Source organism: Gymnogyps californianus, chromosome 1 (assembly GCF_018139145.2).
Source record: "Gymnogyps californianus isolate 813 chromosome 1, ASM1813914v2, whole genome shotgun sequence".
Classification (NCBI taxonomy): domain Eukaryota; kingdom Metazoa; phylum Chordata; class Aves; order Accipitriformes; family Cathartidae; genus Gymnogyps; species Gymnogyps californianus.
In genome coordinates this window covers 73822246-73839301 of record NC_059471.1, presented here as the reverse complement: position 1 = coordinate 73839301, position 17056 = coordinate 73822246, and the positions used below count along the sequence as shown (strand labels likewise).

Sequence of the window (17056 nt, the reverse complement as noted above, 5' to 3'; positions counted from 1 at the left end):
ATGAAAAAAAAATAGGAAAAAAATAAGTTACTTTAAAATATGCATGGCTAACCCCAGTATTAAATCATAACTTAATTTCCATTCCACAGAAATAATCTCTGTATTTAGATATACAAAACTGCAGTGTTTCTTAAAGAAGAATCAACTGAAAATCTACATCATATGAGAGAATATAAAAATACTTATTTAAAAACTAAGTTAAATTTGATGTCTCAATTTGTGTTTCTGCTTTCTCCTGTCTAAATCTTGTCACTCATTTGTTTGTCTGTCTGAGGGGTTATCTGATAGTAAGAGACATAATCCCAGCCTATTTTGTTTTGACAGACATATATGCTACCCAACTATGAGAAAGGATTAAAGTTTTATTATCTGTCATATAGCATGCCCGTTACACAAAGTTAATCACTTTTTAAGGAGACAGACCTGCCCTTCATAGCAAGGGATCTAGCCAGGCAGACCTCAGCAACACCCCTCTAACGGGAGCAGATACACAGGGCATTTCCCTGATTGTCCTCTAGCACTATTAGCAAAGCAATGTTCAAAGCTGCACGACTGCCTTCTTACTTCCTTCCCCTTCCTAGCTCCATGGCCACTAGGGATATGTTTTTGTTTTTCTGTTAATTTTGCAGAAGCAGAAGCGAGAAAAGGGAGGGGCCTTTTCTCATGGTAACGTTTCATGTTTCCAGGCTGCCTTGTTTTTCCAGGCTGTGTTAAAGGTAAATAACATTGACAAGACAAGGCTAATGAGTTGAGGACTTGATGTTTTCATCCTGGTTTTTGAGTCCGTTACAAGTAAACCTTTGATGGCTTCTAACTAACCTCATTATCATTGGTCAGTCAAGCCTTGCAAAAGTAACAAGCACCGACTGGGCTCTAGCCAAGATGCATCTAATCTGAGAGTCAACAGTCACTGCTTTTGTTAAACTTCTGTGGCATACTGCAGGATATCTGTCTGACCTTGGCAATTCTGGTCTCTTCTTGTTCTCCTTTTCTCTCCTCCTCAACGATTTTACCTGGTATTTGTTCTGGTTCTGACATCTGTTCAGTACTTCTTGGTTCTCAAAGTGCCAAATGGTTTCTCTACACTTGGAAGCAATTCTGCAGCAATTCTTCATTTCTAATAAGACACCAGTGAGTTCAAGCACACAGTTCTCACAGTTTGGAGATGCACTAGTGTAACTTTTAGTGTGGCCATTGAGGTGGCCGTGAAAGGCAATAATACAATAAATAAATAATAATTAAAAAAAATTAAAATCTACTCATTGCAACAACTAAAGTAATTAGAGAACTATATGCTCTTTGTTTCTTTAAAAATATGCCACATACTCTACTAGGACCTAAAATAGCTTGAACCTTCTAGGTTCAAGCAAGCTCATCTCCTGCCTTTGGAAATGTGCAAATAAGGGTAGGAGAAGGGAACTGTTGCAGCTTTTGAGTTGCCTGGCAGTAGGTTACCTTGACTTGTATTTTCATGTTTTATGTTGTATTTTGTGATGTACATTTCAGCTACATTAAGGGAGGCTACAAGGAATAAACACATGTAATTATATCAGCATTTGCAAAAACGTAAGACTCCAAAAGAAAGGAACCCCAAATAAGCTTATGATGTAACGTCTGTGCACACACGATAGAGCATGCATCTTGGAAGGTGCCTTAGGAAGTTTCTTCAAGGATCAAGATAACCACCAAAGATCAAAATCTGCCCATAACCCGAAGAGGAATGAGCTATGCACAACACTGTTAAGAGTTTGGGCACTGCTGACTATTGATCCACCTCTGACTGTTGCCTGTAAGAGCCACACCATGCTAGCCATTCAGTCTGCTTTCTCATGTTGAAATAAAAGACCCATAAAGGGGCACTTTTATCTTACTTACAGACAATTCTTTATTTATAGAATTGATTGCTATGACTCCCTAACCAAGAGATTTCTATTCCAGAGCATCCCCACATTCATAGAATCATAGAATCGTAGAATAGTTTGGGTTGGAAGGGACCTTTAAAGGTCATCTAGTCCGAGCCCCCTGCAATGAGCAGGGGCATCTTCAACTAGATCAGGTTGCTCAGAGCCCTGTCCGACCTGACCTTGAATATTTCCAGGGATGGGGCATCTGCCACCTCTCTCAGCAACCTGTTCCAGTGTTTCACCACCCTCATTGTAAAAAATTTCTTCCTTATATCTAGTCTAAATTTACCTTCTTTCAGTTTAAAACCATTACCCCTTGTCCTATCGCAACAGGCCCTGCTAAAAAGTTTGTCCCCATCTTTCTTATCGGCCCCTTTTAAGTACTGAAAGGCTGCAATAATGTATCCCCAGAGCCTTCTCTTCTCCAGGCTGAACAACCCCAACTCTCTCAGCCTTTCCTCATAGGAGAGGTGTTCCATCCGTCTGATCATTTTTGTGGCCCTCCTCTGGACCTGCTCCAACAGGTCCATGTCTTTCCTGTGCTGGGGGCTCCAGAGCTGGATGCAGGACTCCAGGTGGGGTCTCACCAGAGCAGAGTAGAGGGGCAGCCTGTATTGATACTGGGGGTTGCCCCGATCCAGGTGCAGGACCTTGCACTTGGCCTTGTTGAACCTCATGAGGTTCACTTGAGCTTGTCCAGGTCCCTCTGGATGGCATCGTGTCCCTCAGGCATGTCAACCGCACCACTCAGCTTGGTGTCACCTGCAAACTTGCTGAGGGTGCACTTGATCCCACTGTCTATGTCATTGAGGAAGATATTAAACAGTATTGGTCCCAGTATGGACCCCTGAGGAACACCACTTGTCACCGGTCTCCATCTGGACATTGAGCCGTTGACCACTACCCTCTGGATGTGACCATCCAACTAATCCCTCATCCACCGAATGGTCCACCCATCAAATCCATATCTCTCCAATTTAGAGAGAAGGATGTTGCGGGGGGCCGTGTCAAAGGCCTTACAGAAGTCCAGATAGATGACAACTGTAGCTCTTCCCTTGTCCACTGATGTAGTCCCTCATAGAAGGCCACTAGGTTGGTCAGGCAGGACTTGCCCTTGGTGAAGCCATGCTGGCTGTCTCAAATCACCTCCCTGTCCTCCATGTACCTTAGCATAGCTTCTAGGAGGATCTGTTCTATGATCTTCCCAGGCACAGAGGTGAGGCTGACAGGTCGGTAGTTCCCAGGGTCCTCCTTTCTACCCTTTTTAAAAATGGGTGCAATGTTTCCCTTTTTCCAGTCACCAGGGACTTCACCTGACTGCCATGACTTTTCAAATATCATGGAGAGTGGCTTGGCAACTACATCAGCCAATTCCCTCAGGACTCTGGGATGCATCTCGTCAGGTCCCATAAACTTATGTATATTCAGGTTCCTCAGGTGGTCTCGAACCTGATCTTCTCTTACAGTGGGAGGTACTTTGTTCCCCCAGTCCCTGCCTTGTGGTCCATCCACTCCAGAGGTGTGGGAAGAGAGGTTGCCAGTGAAGACGGAGGCAACAAAGTTGTTGAGTACCTCAGCCTTCTCCTTGTCCGTTGTTACCAGTTTGCCAGTCTTGCTCATAGGTGGGGTACACTTTCTTTGAGCTTCCTTTTCTGGATGACATACCTGTAGAAGCCTTTCTTATTATTCTTTGCATCCCTTGCCAAGTTCAGCTCCATCTGCGCCTTGGCCTTCCTGATCCCATCCCTACACAACTGGGCAGAGTCCCTATACTCTTCCCAGGATACCTGTCCCTGCTTCCACTGCCTGTGCATTTCCTTCTTGTCCTTTAGTTTCACTAACAAGCCTTCACTCAGCCATGCCAGTCTCTTGCCTTCCTTGCCTGATTTCATACACCTGGGCATTGAGAGCTCTTGTGCTCTATGGAAAGCATCCTTAAAGATCTGCCAGCTCTGTTCTGCTTCCTTGTCCCTGAGGGCGATTTCACAGGGGGTCCTATTGACTAATTCCTTGAACAGCTGGAATTTTGCTTTCCTAAAATTCAGGGTCCTGACTTTACCCTTCACCTGACCCATATCCCTCAGGACTGTGAACTCCACCAGTACGTGATCACTGCAGCCCAGGCTGCTTCCAATCTTGACATCACCGATTAGCTCACTTGTGTTGGTGACCATCAGGTCCAGTATTGCATCCCCTCTGGTAGGGCTGCCTATTACCTGCCTTAAGAAGTTATCCTCAATGCACTCCAGGAGTCTCCTGCATTGCCTACAGCTTGCCGTGCTACTTTTCCAGCAGATGTCAGGGTGGTTGAAGTCCCCCAGCAGGACGAGAGCCTGTGAGCGCAATGCTTCCTGTAGCTGGAGTAAGAACACTGTGTCGACAGGCTCCCCTTGATTGGGTGGCCTATAGTAGACATCAACCACAAGGTTCCCTTTGTTGCCTCGGTCTCTAGTTCTTGCCCATAAGCTTTCAACCTGCTCGTGGCTATTCTTCAGAGACAGCTCTTCACACTCTATCCATTTCTTGATGTAGAGGGCAACCCCTCCGCCCCTCCTTCCTCACCTGTCCCTTCTGAACAGCTTGTAGCCATCGATAGCCAAAATCCAGTTACCGATGGCTACAAGCTGGCTGGTACAACATGGCTACGTTGTCCTGTGATGCAATTGTTACAGAGGGCCAAAACCAGTCACTCCTTTTTGTGTTAAAAAATATGATGCAGAGCAGTGTGACTCTCTCCTGATGCTCTGTATATCACAAATATGAGCTCTATATGTCAGAAGTTACAAACGCGGGGCTGCCAGAAGTTTGCAAGTTATGGACCAGCCTCTCCATAAAGATCAGATTCATATGCAAACCAGTTATCACATATGTAAATGAGCAATTAACAATAATATAAATATGTAGTATATAATAGATGTTATATTACATTTGAGGGAGAAAGCTATTTTCTTCCTGCCTGTGGTGCATTTGTGTCACACTGTCAAATGTTTGTTAAAAAAAAAAAAAGAAAGCTCACATTGGCATACGATAACATGCTTAAAGGGGTTTTGGCTTCAAGTAAACACTGAATATCATGAGATCTGTGATGAAATCATGGGAACTAACAATGATTGTTAAATGGCAGAGACTCCAGGGCCTTTTGCTGATACATTCAGCTGTCAGACATGCAACCAGCCACCTGCCTTGCTTCAGCATTTTCTCTTATTTTCTCCTGACACCATAAGCATAACTTAGTCAGCTACATATATTTTTGCAAAAAAAAAATGGCTCGCAGGCAGGTTTTTTCTTTTCTAAAATTGTTTTTGGTATTGATTTTTTTTTTTTTAATCTTACTAATAGAAAATTTAGAAAAATAAGACTGGTAGCTTTGAGAAGCTAGACTGCACTTGGGATTTTTGGGACTTCCAGTCTCCTTGTTTAAACTTAAGTCAGAGCTGGGGGGTCCTATCCCTGAAATAGTTGCCTATCCTAATCTTCAGATCCTGGAATAAGAGCATTTTTTTGGCTCTGCAGCAGTTTGCCTAGACAGTTGCACAGTGACAGGGGCCTCCCATCTTCCTCAGGCAACCGTGCAGGGTAAATAGAGACACCAAGGATCCTTGGAAGACCGCTGCAAAACTGGGGTAGATGCCAGGTTCCTGGAATAGCCTGCCATCAATCCAGAGAGTCTCAGGAAGAGTTTGCTGGACCCAGGATATCATGAGTTAAGCATTTTAGGCTTCACTAATTAGCACTTGCTGTAGTGTTACTCTAGGGTCTCATTTTTGCTGGAAGTAACAGCAGCTGCTGCCTCTCCAGAGGAGCCTTCAATCTCATGGAGAAAAATCTCAAGAGTCGCTATAAAAGGAGAGAGACATTTGGTCTGCTACTAGGCCAAAACCTTATCTCTTTGTGAGGAACAGAAGAGCAAGGGATAATACATGAATTAACCACTGCCATCAACTCTCCCTGACCATCAGGGAGGCAACGGACAACCCTCAACCTTAGGGAAGTTTCGCTGCTTTTTCTACAAACAGAGATCATTTGTGTATTGGTGGCTATCAGATCTAATATCAGATTGTTTTAAGTCTATTACTCTTATATCACAACATATTGTATAAATTTGGAACCAGCATTGAACCATATAGCTGTAAATGTTTAGAAAGGTGTCCCTGATATACCTCAAGCAATGAGACGGAAGATTAACAGAAAGAGTAGTGCCACACTAATACTTAAAATATGCACTAATTTGGCATGAATCTACCATAAATTAGATTTAGAAAGTGTAACTTTACAGTGAATGTACTTACATCATGGATGAATTTTACCAATTTCATAGATATATAGTACATCTTATTGGAGCAATTAGACAAAAATTAGCAGAACTTCCAGTGCAAACTAACTTGTAAAATTTTTATGAGTCTTGGCTTGGCTATAAAATAGAAAGTCATAAAAATCTAAAAGATCCTTAATGCAGTGTCTCTTACATATTGAGAAATGTATTGGGTCACCCACAGAAAAGTAGTAGTGAATTAGCCTGTAGTGAGTAGTCAAGGAATTGGATAAATATTTGACTCTCTAAGAAAGAATACTTTATTTACGTTAGATAAAAAAGAAACACCTGCAGGGAATTTTAGGGAAACCTAAGGAGAGTTAACAACTAAGCAATGCAATAGCGGATTACACTCAGAATGGCTATTGGAATGAAGAAATGCAATCACTCACATAAGAATATAACATATTTCAAATTCACTATATCCAGGTGTTATTGTGGGTACCTCAGGAAAAAAATGCTTAGAAACATTAATGCCTACAGGTTAACAAAAGCAAAGAAGATCCCTACAGAATCATGCACTCCTTCATAAATCTTTGGAATGGTCAACTTGTCTTTGAATACTGCCTTGCACACCAGCCAAGGTATTTGAAAAAATGTGTAATGAAAACAGTAAAGTCTAAAAGAGGGCAACAGAAATAAGAAGATATGGGAGTGTCTGTGTATGAGAGGGATTAGCAGATGAATAGGAAGAGGGTTTTATCACAGATATGCTTCACGTATTGTATTCATGAATTGTCATATATGACACAAGTCATATGCTAAACACAGGGTTTGGGAGGAAACCATCAGAGGCCAAATTTTCCATAAATATATTTCTGTTTTCCTCTCTATAAGACCTCTCTATATTGACTATCCTCTGAAAAAGACAGCTTTCTGAAGAGAAAGATGGATGCATCCCAGTACCTTAATCTCTACCTTCCTGGAAGAGGAAAAATCTACAATAGCTAAAATATGCTCATCACAAAACCTGAATCAAGAATTCCATTGATGCCCCATGATCTGGCTCAGGCCATTACAGAGAGCACAGATGGGAAGTTCAGATGTGGATTAAAGCTCTTTCCACACATTGCAATGCCTTCCCAGCATCTTTAATGAAACTCCTCTTGAGATATGAACATTAAGCTGTGTTCCTTCCGGCCTGTTCTTCATCAGGAGTAAAATTCTGCCCTCAGACTTTATTAATGATTCTGCTGATGATACATGAGATGAAACAAAGCACAGCTCATTCCACAAAACCAGCATTTGCTTTTCTAGGCTAGGAGAAACATATTAAAATTGGCGATGACAGCTAGTTCTGTTAGAAAATTAATGATATGAGGCTCAAAGTACTGATTGCATATCCATAAGAGGTTTCATGTTCAAAGGGGTAACATTTGATTGAACTGAGTTTATATTTAGAAAGACGGGATCTGTTTCTTTCAAGCACTATGTTAGATTTGGATGAATTTCTATTAAATGCATTTCACATTTCCTTACTTTTTTTCTGCAATACTTTGCATGCTTTTGTTCATCACTTAAGAAAACCCCTTGAACTTTTAGAAGGCTAAAAGTACATGTTTTAAGACCTGACTGAGCAAACTGGACCATCAATAGCTGGAAATTTTGCTTTCCTCTATTTTCAACTGAACTGAAAACACCTGAATTGTTCGTGAACCTTTGTGTGTGTATTTTAGTGTTTGCAGTAGGAATAGCATTCTGGGCATGCCCACCTTTTCCTGCCTTGCAGCAATCCTCTAGTAATGGGCAACTCAGGAAACTGTAGACCTTCTCACTAGGGAAAAGCTAAGTAATTGGCTACAAAAAATGTCATCATTTCTATTACCTAAATATAAGGTGCTTTTTAAAATGAACAACAGTGTCTGCAGTTTGATCAGAACAGCAGCAAGAAAAATAAAGCAATGAAAACCCATTAATCAATTCAGTCTTACTATTTTTATTCTGGCATCTTGCACTGCAGCTCAATATTACTGCATCTGGTAAAGCCTGAAGCATGGCCTTACAGATTGTTTCAGACCTCAGGTATGCAGCTGGCACAGATTCCCACCATAAAGCTCCTTGTACCTAATTAAAAAGTTAGTTGACCAGATGCTCTAAACAAGGTGTGATGGGTTTGTCAGCCTCATTTTGGTATGGCTGTCTGTCCTGGTTTCGGCTGGGACGGAGTTAATTCTCTTAGCTGGTACAATGCTGTGTTTTGGATTTAGTGTGAGAATAATGCTGATAACACGCTGATGGTTTAGTTGGTGCTAAGTAGCGCTTATCTTAAGCCAAGGACTTTTCAGTTTCCCATGCTCTGCCAGCAAGCAGGTGTACAAGAAGCTGGGAGGGAGCATAGCCGGGGCAGCTGACCCGAACTAGCCAAAGAGGTATTCCATACCATGGAACATCATGCCCAGTATATAAACAGGGGGGAGTTGGCCGGGAGGCACGGATCGTGGCTCTGGCATCGGTCAGCAGGTGGTGAGCAATTGCATTGTGCATCACTGGGTTTTTTTTCCTTCCCTCCCCCCTCCTTTTTTTTGTTATATTCCTTTTCTTTACTATTATTATTATTATTATTATTATATTTCATTATTATTATTGTTAGTATTATATTTTATTTCAGTTATTAAACTGTTCTTATCTCAACCCATGAGTTCTGCCTTCTTTCCCGATTCTCCTCCCCATCCCACTGGGAGCGGGGGGTGGGGGGACGGGGAGCGAGGGAGCGGCTGTGTGGTGCTTGGCTGCTGACTGGGGTTAAACCACAACACTGTCATATGCTGTTGCCTGAAGGAGTGTCATGAGTTTAAGTTAATCTTGAGCACATGCACGGGGAGAGGAGGTGAAGGTTTGTGCTGGGCTGAAAAAATAAACACCTCGAACAATTAACTGTTTCGCAGGTGTGGGTGCAAACATGCTCACGTTATTCTGCAGTGTGCCTACTCCTCCCAAATTAAGAAAATCCAGAACATTCAACAGTCCCACCAGTGGCTGACAAAGGAAAACCAAAACCATGTAGGCCAGCTGGAAACTAGTTGTGTGACGACTATAATGGAAAAGAGTTCCTTCAAGTAGCTTAGCCATACAGCCACTTTTGCCTACTATTTAATCTGAAACACTCTTACTCCCTCAGAATAAAAAAAAATAGTGGCCATTAGTACAGAGTGATCTCGTTATGCTTAATAGCTCCCAATGCGTTTTTCTTCCAATGATTTGTCCAAACACTTTTGAATCCTTATAAAATTTTAGCACCCACAGTATCCTATGGTAGGAGTTCCACAATTAATTTTGCTTAACTTCTCATTTCCAGCCTGCATTTTGCTGCCCATATCTTATTTGTTTATTCTTGTGCTGACATCGTCCTTCAGACAGAATACCTCCTCTTCCTTACTGATGTTTATGTGAAGCCTAACTACCTTAATAATAAACTGAATTTTATGGCAGAATCCTGAAATTATTTCCACAATGCTCAAATCAGTGCTGAATAGAGATAACCAAGACAGTTTAATAAGCTACTTCCGTACCAAAATTAGCACAGCAGCCTTGCTTGGCACAGGAGGATAAATTAACCCAAATGAAGAACCACACTGACAGAATATTTTTATGCAGTAGTATATAGTACTTTAAAACCATATGAAGAAAATGTGATCATATAGAGTAAAATCTGTCAAAGATTGCTACACTAGGATCAAGTCACAGCCTTGATTCTTTCTTCACATTCACAGGGAAACACACGTTCCTACCATGCATTGGCATTGATGCCAATGTTGTAGCATCTCTGTATTAAGGAATCCTGCTTGCCACATGTGGTTGATCAAACCAATCTGGTACACAGAGTGGGAAAGAGCTGTCACATTGCATAGCAGCCCTGCATTATGCCATTGGGCTCAACTTTTCACATAAGCAGCGTGCTAAGCGCACATCTACGTAAGGACGGCAACAACAGACACACACCTACCATGTGCCCTGATATGCCAGATGATTCATCTCATCATGTCACCTGAAGCACATACAAAACTTGCACAGAGAATAAAGAGATTTCAAATTATTTCAATACTTTCTAATTCCTACAAAAGACACTAGAGAGCTCCAGGAACCGTTCTTGAACAAGATTTTCCACAGGAAAGGGCAGGTAGATTTTAGTAACCACTGTTAGCACACTGAGATGGTCTCTTGTTTATAAGCCGCTGTTTTCTCCCTATTCATCCTGGCAACCGGACCAAGTAGAGCTCAGTATTCCCACTGACGGAATATCAACTGTCCCCAGAGCAACAACAGGGTTAGGGTGTGAATTAGTTGGCACTAGAGGAAAATACTCTAGAAACGATTTGAGATTAGTTTAGTTTCACATTTCTGAAATATCAAGGGAAATTTATATAAAAAGTAAGACATTTCAAATATTAACCTTGGTCATGTGTGTGTAGAGATGCAGGGAATATTCTCCGAAACTTGTGCGTTTTTGTGCTTACCTACAGTGGAAACTGCAAAGATTTATCTGTGTGCTGGGGAACAGACGAAAGGGATGCAGAGGGAAGCAGAGCTGTGCTGTGAATTCTACTACCATTTTTATTTTATTCAAAGACGTACGTCTCGGAATCCATAATCAGCTTGTCCCCTCAGAAACTTGTCATAGCAGGCAGTAATAAATCATTCAGGCATTCACTAAGTCATTCACTTTGTAAGTCCCACTGAGTGCCATGTATCTTGAGACTGCTATGAATGTACACAACACTGAAAATACAACCGAGTTATGAAACACAAAATCACACAGGAGATGTCCTACTATTATCATAATAGTAGTGCTAAAAGTGTTCAATGAAAAGAACACAATTCAGTATGAACCTAAAGATATAAAACCTTGATATCTACATGACCAAAAAGGTTGACAAAACTATAAAACATTATTTTAATATTCCTCCACAGGTTTTTCCATCTAGCAAGAAACTACAATGAACGCACATAGAAACCGTGGCACATTCAGTTGCTGCTTGATCCTATGTAATCTCCATCTCCATAGATGATAGTACATGTATGATGGTAGTACATGTATGATGGTATTACATGTACATTTTCAAGGGCAGAAGGACTCCGAATAAATAGATCTAAATTAGGAGGAACCTCTGCAAATCAAGATGTATTTGAAACTTTGCCATGGAGCGGAGCCTTCTGAAGTTCCCACTGATATTCTCTCTCTTTAAATAAAAAACACAGAGCATAATTTACTTGCATTCAGCAACTGTCTAGCTATTAGGGAATGCAAGGTTTGAAGCGACTTCCCTGTTTATTAGAGTTCGCCTTTGGATATTGCTAGCGCAGGACCTATCAAATTTATGTGGTAGGTTTAATTAGTATCTCTGGACTGGGATTTAAGATCACACATTCCTTCCCCAGTACCTCAACAAATCAACAGCAGATTGCCACAAGGTAAGAGTAGCTTTATGCAGTAACTAAAGATAGCTGAGCTGCATATAGTTCAGTGACAAGTGTTCATTAGCAGGAAAGCTCATTCAGGAGTTATCTGCCTCTTGTTCAGTTGAGTATGCACATATTCCACACATCTGAATTAAACACACCACTGTGTATTCTTGCCCAGGCTCACTTATATGCACAGATCATAAAAAATGGCAATGTAGTGATAATGTTTTGGGGGAAAGGGAAACGTTTACACTGGCAGATTTTTTTAAAACGTTTTCCTGGGGAAAAAGAAGAATACACCCTGGATCAGCTGAAATTCAAATCCAGTTTCTGACTGAGGATCATTGGTTTTATACTATTCATAAATGGAAATCAATACCCTACTATCACAACAGCATATCTATTATGAAGACATTAAATAGTGTTATTCTTCTATCACTTTTTAAGAGATGATGGAGAAAATGCTATTTTCTAAATAGAAAGATAAAACAATACATTTCCCATTCACTTTGGGAGAACACAGATGCTGAGTCTTGGAGTTTATCAAAAGAAAAATCTGTAGTGGAGACCCTTTTAAAAATGTTTGTAAAACATTTGCATTGTGTGACTTTGGATTACAAAACTGTGCAGGTGTACCCATGAGCAGACAGCTCTCAAGCTTTTTCAAACGAATCAGCATGAAGGTAACTTTTCCTCACAGTAATATTGGACCTCAAGATTAACTCACCTGACTTTTGTTTTCCATCCATTTCACCGATGTATTTGTTTTGCCTACTAGGTAGGTTTTAAATATACCAACAACACTACATACGATACAACATTGGGACTACTGGATAAGCTGATCAATAAAAGGAAAATGAGATTTACACCAGTTAAGCCATTTACTTTTATTACGGAACAGAGAGGCATTACCATGCTACTTGCTATAAACTCAGATGTTCAGAGATTGCTGGGCATGTTCCCAAGCTGTGCACCTCCACAAGAAAACTGTCATTTCTGTTCTCATTTGCATGTCACATGATTGTATAGATTAACATAGCACAGACTGGTATGAATATCTGCCCCTGCTGAAAGTGTGACTATAGTATCAACTAAAAAAGCTGGTTCTGGCAAAAATAACAGAGTAAATCTACAGAAGACTTCATGGCATAAGTCCATTGACCAGGAGTGCTAGAGAGGAAAACAGAAATTCCCTGAATATCTAGGCAAACCTGAACTTCCTATACCTGTTGTGGAATGGTTGAACAACCTGACAGAAATCAGAATCAAACTCGTGCCTCTGCATACTAGTCATATACAAGAATAAAGCATCAAAGCAGTACTTACAGCTAGAGAATATCAGAGGACATGAGTGTTCATCCATTGGGAAATTGTGCAGCTGCAGCTGGCACTCAGCATTGATGGTAAGCCTATGGAGAAACCAAGCATCTGTTACTACACATCAGCACAATGAACAGTCAGAGGAGGACGCAGGGTAACCTTAGGTGTCATGCAAGAGTGCTTTGACATCCATAAGTAAGGCCTGAAAGGAAAGGACTACATTTGCAGATTGTTCATTGACTATTGGAGTGCATTCACACCCAAAAGCGGGCAGGGAAGAGGATGGAAAGGCATGGAGCATGATTGAACCTTGTGCACTTTCTCCTGAATACAGAACACTCATCAATGCCTGACAGTACCAGGGCATACAGTATTTACTGCTTCCATACCATACCAATTGTCTGTGCTCACTTAAGTCAGATGAACTGTTTTTGAATTAGGCAGTGTTATCAATGAACAATGATCGTTCTAACAGCTCCTCCTATGTAAAAAGGAGGCTGACCTAAGTGGGCGAAAAGGGCTCAAAACATCTTTCACAAACTAAAAATGCTGATTCAAACTATCCACTGGGTTAAGTATTGCCCCTTTTTTAGTTGTTTTAGACAAATTTTGCAGTTCATTCAACAAATAGTTTCTTTAGTGACAGGTATGTAAGTCTAACTACTATTAGGTAGATACTTAAATTGCCCTGACATACTGAAACAGGACTTAATAGGAAAAAAAAAACCCAAAACCCAACAAACCAACCAAGAGGGTATTGGAGTTGACATCCTAATCACCAAGCCTTTAGCTAAAGGCTGCTGAAGTAAGCAAGAGCTCTTCACACTGGAGCAAGCCTAAGAAGGGAAGGGCACTAAAAATATCAGTAGCTTTTCCAGCTGTTTAATTCCTTTCTTACTGTTTGTCAAAGGCTTTCTATTGGACCCCAACTGCAATTGCAAGTATGATCAGAATATGCTGTTCCACTGAGAGGGCTGAACACAATCACTGAAGAAAATGTAGCATGAAAGGGATGTTTCTGAAACAGTTTGCTGTGTGGAATAGGGCTTATGGCAAAACTCCCTTCTGAGCAATTCATCTCTTCCATAAGTAAACACTTATTTTAATTTCCACAGGCTTTTTTAAGGCAAATATATACAGTATTTCTAATACCATACAGTTGATCACAAAGACTAGAAAAACTCTAAAAGCCTTTCCTCCAGCAATTCACCCTTGTGATGAGATGTGACAGACTATCTTTCAGCATGACTTACTTGAAGAATCAAGTATTGGCATTAGAATGAATCTAGAAATACTTTATCCAGCCCTGCATCTAACTCTGATCAGAAAGGTTTCTGACAGGTTTTATGGGACTACATGCTCCTGATTTTATTACAAGCACTAAAAAGCCCAACTTCTACAATTTAGACAGACCTATTTCCAATTCTCAAGGTTTCTTTTTTAGAAAGACAAGACTTGGTTTTTAAAACTTGGCAGTACTTACGCCTGAATATTTCAGTATTTGTCAAGCACGGTCAGGTAAGCATCAGGAAGAAAACAGCAGAGGAGAACAAAGATACTGCTGAAAATTACTATTACTACGCCAGAGGCAGGAGCAGCTTTCAGCCCTGCACCTCACCGACTGCTCACCTGAGGGTGTACAAGATCTTGCCATCATTCCATATGCGAAGGAGCTGGTTGGGGGTGGTGATCCAGTGAGCCTCCGCCGTCTTTGAATTACGAAATATTGTGTCCGGGATCCAGATCAAGCCAACCATGTTGCTGTTCAGAGTCAGTATTTTCATGGTGCTGTTGAAGCGAAGACGGCTATCTGTCCACGTCTGGGCAAAAAATATATCAATTTGATATTCCTGCAATGAAAGCACAACACACAAATTGAAATCAGTTCCACAATCCTCACTACTTTTTGGTGTTTGATAAGGTCTATCCAGGTGTAGAGCAGCAGGATACGTTCAGGCCAATGGAGCTATGTTTTCTTTTTTTACTGCCTGAGGAAATACTTTTTTTTCTTTTTTTTTTTCCTTTTTTTCCCCTCTAGCTACTTTAGAAAACAGGCCAAACATTTCACTTGCCTTGGTCCTGTGCCATAACAATTTCTGCCCTAGCACGTTCTTTTCCATTGTCTCTGAAAAGTCACAGCTACAAGGTACAATTTGCAGAGACTTCTTTGTTGTAGGGCAGACTGATAAAAGAGGTGTGAAAGATGAACAGGAGCAACACACGTAAGCTGGAGAATGGTAAATTCCCCTGATTATAGCAATGACTTGGGGAGGGGGTTGTGTAAATTCAATAAATCAATTGTTCTGTTTGTTACCAATTGTTCAGCCACTCTTTTTCAGGAAACACTACAGCAGAACTGAAAAGGCATGTTTGTACTTCTTTACAGACACCTCATGTACCCCAAATGCTAAGAGCTGAGCGGTCACTAGCTTGCTGCCCTGAATAGGCTAATATCATAATTTACATGAATCTCATCCTTTCTTTCACTCCATGTTTACTGTTGTGTTTCTGTAGGTAAGCAGTGATAGTAGGTATAATTGCAGAAGTTAAAATACCCATGGACAAACAGATAAAATAATATAGGTGAACATACAAACACGCTCATTTATGTATTTAATACCCCATGGAAGAAACTGTGTAAAAACCAGTATTTGAATTGCGAATTCCAGCCACCGGAGGCTGGGAAAGGTCACGTTTGATTTGCTTATATTCCTCTTCCTCTTTCCAGACTGCTCTACCTGTGAACCCCGTGGAAATGGCCATTTGACCGTGTCGTGAAAGACCCTCTCAGTATCGCAGGGCTGGCCACATCCATGACAGGGACGGCATTTGCTGATGTGACACAAAGCATATACTCTACAGTGCAGGCTAATACAGGGGCTGGGTATAATCCAGAGGAAAACATTTCCTTAGGTCCCCTGGTAGGTGTACTCTTGGTATAGCTGAGCAAAGGACAATTAAGGCTGTGTGGAAAGTCTGGTATGCCTTTGCCTTTGACCACTCTGAACTTGCTTTTATTGCATTTTTGTTTGTCTTTTCCTAAGCTTTAAAATAGAAGGTGTAAAAAGAAATGTTATTATACAAACAGTATTGTATATTTTTTTACTTATAGATAGTTAGAAGAGCTTGTAGTCTGAACTGAGGACAGTGTTTTCACTAAGAGACATCTGGTTCTTCTGCACTATTACATTTTTGGCAGGCCATCCTTCCAAAGCTGATGTTATAAAACCAGGAAACCTAATACACTGACACTGTAATCCTAGTCCAAAACACACTCTGGGCCTCTCATCTCGAGATGGCAAATGATCAATAGGTGCATAAGTGGTGCTAGCATGTATCCAAATACCAGGTAATAGATCACCTTAGGAATTAAAGCTTAGCCACCAAAGGCATTAAGGACCATTTTTCTTCATAGCCTATCTCACTATCGTTTTTCATTGTATTATTAGCTTTATTTTCTCAGGGAAGTTGACAGATTTGAATCTGAAGAGACTTTTCTTTCATCTCGATGAGCACAAAGTTGCACAATTCCACACACTTAAAGGATGCAATGTAATGTACACAGCGTACCCATATTATTCAAAAAGGACACCCTTAATTCACCAGGTTTAAGATGGTAGAGTGCTGATCTTGTTTCTTTACAATCAATTTTGTATCATTTTAGTCCTTGAAAGTCCAGTGACAAGAGTTTGGCACATTCAGCTTCTATAGAGAGGAATATGCCAGACATGTCTATGGGTTTCTCCAAATGCTGAGTGAGTAGAGTTGCTTTTTTTAGCTCACATGTGAGAATCAGTATTTATAGAATCAAAGACCATTTGTATACAGCTGGCTAATGACAGTGCTGTCTTTTTACAGGACAAGTTTTTGCATGATATTCATATTTGAGGTTCTTTTATATGAAGGCTTTATTTTGACTAAATTTAGGAGCAGCCATAATTCCCTTCTAGTATATCATACATATTTAATGATATTTAGGATTTTAGGACTTTGGATATTTAGGATTTCTACCCCGCCAAAGGAAAGAAAGACCTTGAGCTCCATGATACAGTGTCCTGAAAAGGCACTGCAGCTAGATCTGAGCAAAGTGGGCACCAGGAGCAGTATAGATGTATCATTG

At 40.8% G+C, this 17056-nt stretch overlaps 1 protein-coding gene across 1 annotated transcript in view; it reads right to left on the bottom strand.

The window, feature by feature from the left end:
• GABRG3 (gamma-aminobutyric acid type A receptor subunit gamma3) overlaps positions 1 to 17056 on the bottom strand; it is a 325926-nt gene that overhangs the window by 140818 nt on the left and 168052 nt on the right. The window contains exons 4-5 of the mRNA XM_050900977.1: positions 14566 to 14786; positions 12943 to 13025 (exon numbers count right to left, since the gene is read on the bottom strand). Of these exons, the coding sequence (XP_050756934.1) occupies positions 12943 to 13025; positions 14566 to 14786 (304 nt within the window). The remainder of the gene's footprint in view (positions 1 to 12942; positions 13026 to 14565; positions 14787 to 17056) is intronic.